General features: G+C 30.8%; 1 protein-coding gene across 1 annotated transcript; it reads left to right on the top strand.

The window, feature by feature from the left end:
• Nucleotides 1-853: 853 nt before the first annotated feature.
• LOC102600887 (calcium-binding protein PBP1-like) lies at nucleotides 854-1,906 on the top strand. The gene is made up of 2 exons (XM_015306909.1): nucleotides 854-1,481; nucleotides 1,767-1,906. The coding sequence occupies exons 1-2, from the start codon at nucleotides 1,203-1,205 to the stop codon at nucleotides 1,851-1,853; spliced, it is 366 nt and encodes a 121-aa protein (XP_015162395.1). The 5' UTR covers nucleotides 854-1,202; the 3' UTR covers nucleotides 1,854-1,906.
• The last annotated feature ends 1,907 nt before the right edge of the window (nucleotides 1,907-3,813 follow it).

The raw sequence follows: 3,813 nt of genomic DNA, 5'->3' as shown, positions 1-3,813 counted from the left end.
ATATATATATATATTTGAAATTGATTTGAAATATCAGCAGGCCACTAAACAACATTAAGATTCGAGATTTTATGAGATTAGTTGAAACGGAATAAAAAAGAATACTATACTAATTAAGGCTAATCATTAGCTAGCTATTTAATTATAGTGAAGAATTTTCATTAGCTGGCATTTCTTGTTGATTCATAATTAGTAGATTTTTTCATGGTATATATATATAAGAAAAAAATATAAGGACAACAAAAGTGAGAAAAGTCTAGCACAATCTCACAAATATTATTTAATTATATGTGGATTTGAAACATTAGCTCTAGTATTAGGCTCAAAAATAGTTCAAATATAGGCCTCAAAATATTCTGCTCAAATAAAACAAAAAAAGAATATTTGGCAATGGGTGGTGGATCATACCAAATGAGTGATGAATCTTTTTATCTCAATTAACTATCTTAACTTTATTAGTGATGGTTCGATTTCTCAATTTTATTGCCGCACTTCATTTCCCCATCCCCTACTCCCCCTTCTTTTTTTTAGAAAAAATAAATAAATACCAAATGAGTACTTACCTACACATATATAGGAAACTCCCTTTCATTATCTAAAACTTTATTTATTTCTTTAAGGAAAATGCTCTCCATGACATATAGAGTCCTCCCAAAAAATTAAAAAAAAATTAGTGTGGTGGTACCCTTCCATGCAACTTCCAGGAAATGTTATTTTCCATCAACCATAATTCTATCCTCATTCTCCCTCAGCTTCCTTCCTTTGCAATTTGCATTTTCTTGGACTCTTTCCACCAAAACTTCCTCTACATTCCTCTCTTATCTATATATATAAATATCCCTTTGAACTCATCATAATTCATCCATCTTGAGTGTACTACATCTATCCAATAATACTTATTGCTTCAATAGGGGCATAAAGAGGTTCAACTGAATACCTTTCATTGAAAAATTATATCGTGTAAAGAAGGTATCAAGTTCAAATCCTAGTGGTTGCAACTTGCATTGTTACATTTTTTTTCGAAATCCCCAGTTAAAATTCCTAATTTCTAGTCCAATATCAATATAATACTTGTTAAAGGGCAAGAAGGGGATTTATTTTCGTTGAAAAATTATACTAGTGAAAGAGAGCCTCGCGTTCACATCCTAGGGGTGACATTTTGACAAAATTTCTGACTCCACCACTAGTCTGATCTGATATCAATGGCTCATGCATTGGGGCACGACGTGGTGTTTGAGGATTTTTTCCCTTCTATGGTGGAGAAACTTGGAGCTGAGGGATTCTTGAAGGAGCTAAGCAATGGATTTAGGGTTCTAATGGATGAGGAGAAGGAAGTCATAACATTTGAGAGCTTGAAGAAGAATTCAGAGTTGTTGGGATTAAAGGACAATATGAGTGATGATGAGGTGATGTGCATGTTGAGTGAAGGTGATTTGGATGGTGATGGTTGTTTGAATGAAATGGAGTTTTGTGTATTAATGGTACGTTTAAGTCCTGATTTAATGGACATTTCAAGAATGTGGTTGGAGGAAACTCTTGCTAAGTTGTAATTAGGCTTTAATTAATCCCTTTTGTGATGATTCTTGTTATTTAATTTTATTCTCTATATATATACATCTAGACTATCCATACATATAGTTATTGGTTCTTTAGTAATTGTTTTTGTTTTCTCGGTGTTCGGTATTCGTTTATTAGGGTCTAAATAATTTAGATTATCATAATTTGGTAGTAGTGTTTCCTCTAAAGACAATATATTTCATTTTCAGGAGTCAAACTTGAAACCTCTGATTAAGAATGGAGGGGCGATACTACCGCACATCATAAAGTTTAGTGGTTTGTTTAGTAATTGTTAATGTCATCATTAATGTGATTCCTCTACAAGCTAACATTTTGCTAGTAATATTAGAAGGGGATTTGGGTATAGATATATGGTTTGATTGAATGAGATAAAGTTTTTTGTACTCATGGTTAGATTTTATTTTTTTTGGTTTCTTACTCGATGTTTGATATTTATTTTTGAAGTTCATTTAATTGAGATTTTTGTCAAGAAATTTCACCTGAGATAAAAATGTTCCCTACCAAAGCAACATATTAAAAATGAAGTTGGAGGAGACTCTTGCCAAGTTGTAATTAATTAGGCTCTATTTAATTAATTTCTTGTGATGATTCTTCTAATTTATCTATATGTATTTATCTAGCTTATCCAAGAGTTACTAGATCTTTGGTAATTTCTCCTCTTCTTTTTTTTGCTTGGTGTTAGTTACCTATTTGTTGGGCCCGAGTAATTGAGGTTAACATCGAAAAGTTTCACTTTACATATAAAATAGTCTTTACTAAAAGTCAATTTCATTTTGAGAGGTTGAACTTAAGGTTTTTAATTAAAAAGAGAAGAATGATATTTATTACTCTAACACAAATTTTGGTACAATTCTCTTAATAATTGTTCAAGCCATAATTAATGTGATTCTTGATAAAGAAACAGACTTTGAACAAAATTTAATCCAGAAGCTACCTCATGAGAAGAGAATTATTCTAAATTATATAACGAAATCAAGTTTTCACGGCCCCAATAATGACATGAAACTCTACACCCCCACACAATTATGTTTTTTTGATGAAAACTTCAATTTTGAAGTGTAGGAGTTGTAAGAGGAGTATAGACAATATAATATGGGAAATTCAATATCAACTAAATCAATAAGCTAAGATGGACCTGACTTTAATATCATGTTAACACGTTAAATTGATCGAAATCACCAAAGGCAATATACACTAAGACCAAAAATGGACTAAAGACTAGCTAATACAAATTGGGCTACAAATAAATCTTGTCCTCTAGGTGGGCTTTCACACAATTGGGCTTCCGGGTTATTTTGAAGTTCCAACGGGCCAAGTGCTCAAATATCCGTTGTTGGGCCGCTAGTTTAACTTGAGCCCGCTTTTTAATATATATTTTTTTTAAGTTTACCTACTTTGAGAATAACTTCAGACATACGCGATTGAAGTTGAAATTTTTTGTCTAACTTCATACATTTTTGTTTGAAATGTGGTCTGGTGATGGCGGAACATCGAATATTTTTGTCTGAAATCTGGTATTGCTTGACAAAGCTAACTTTGGATATGTTTTTACTTGAGTTGTGGACTTGATAAGGCCGAGATTCGGACTTTTTTTTACCAAAGTTTTACCTGACTAGTAAAGGCTAACTCCAAATATTTTTAACTATACTGCGCGTAAAAAATTGGCTAAAATCTAAGTCACAAGTGTCTAAATTTTGCATGTAAAATTGATTAAAATTTCAGTTATGTGTATCTGAAATTTTTTGCCAGTTTCTTTTTATTTTTTGAGTTTTAACAATCCAATACACGATACTCAAATCTACTCCAATAGAACTTATATTTGAATATATCATAAAAGACAAACTAATATCATCAATTTATCAAACAACAACAAATCTAACAAACTCATTTAGCGTCAGTTTATTTTTTTCATTTATGCCTCCACTTCTAAATTATAGTTAAATTTCTTCGTCCTAAAAAAACCACCTTTACAAATTTCAACAATCCGACACACTATATAATGTAACTATAAGTAAATCTTTATGAACTAAAATAAAAAAGAATATCACATCAATTAATGTATGGTACTCTCTCGACCAAGTCATACGATCAATTTGTAACCTGATCAAAATGATAGTTGACCTACGAGCTACTTTAACTAGTTAAATTATAAGTTATATCAACGGAAAGATATAAATATATTTTTTAAGTTTACGATTTAAAATTAATATATTTTTCATTAAAAAAGTAATATAT

The sequence above is a fragment of the Solanum tuberosum genome, unplaced genomic scaffold (genome assembly GCF_000226075.1).
Source record: "Solanum tuberosum cultivar DM 1-3 516 R44 unplaced genomic scaffold, SolTub_3.0 scf00039, whole genome shotgun sequence".
Lineage (NCBI taxonomy): Eukaryota > Viridiplantae > Streptophyta > Magnoliopsida > Solanales > Solanaceae > Solanum > Solanum tuberosum.
The sequence above is the reverse complement of the archived record's forward strand: the minus strand, read 5'-3'. Positions and strand labels throughout refer to the sequence as shown.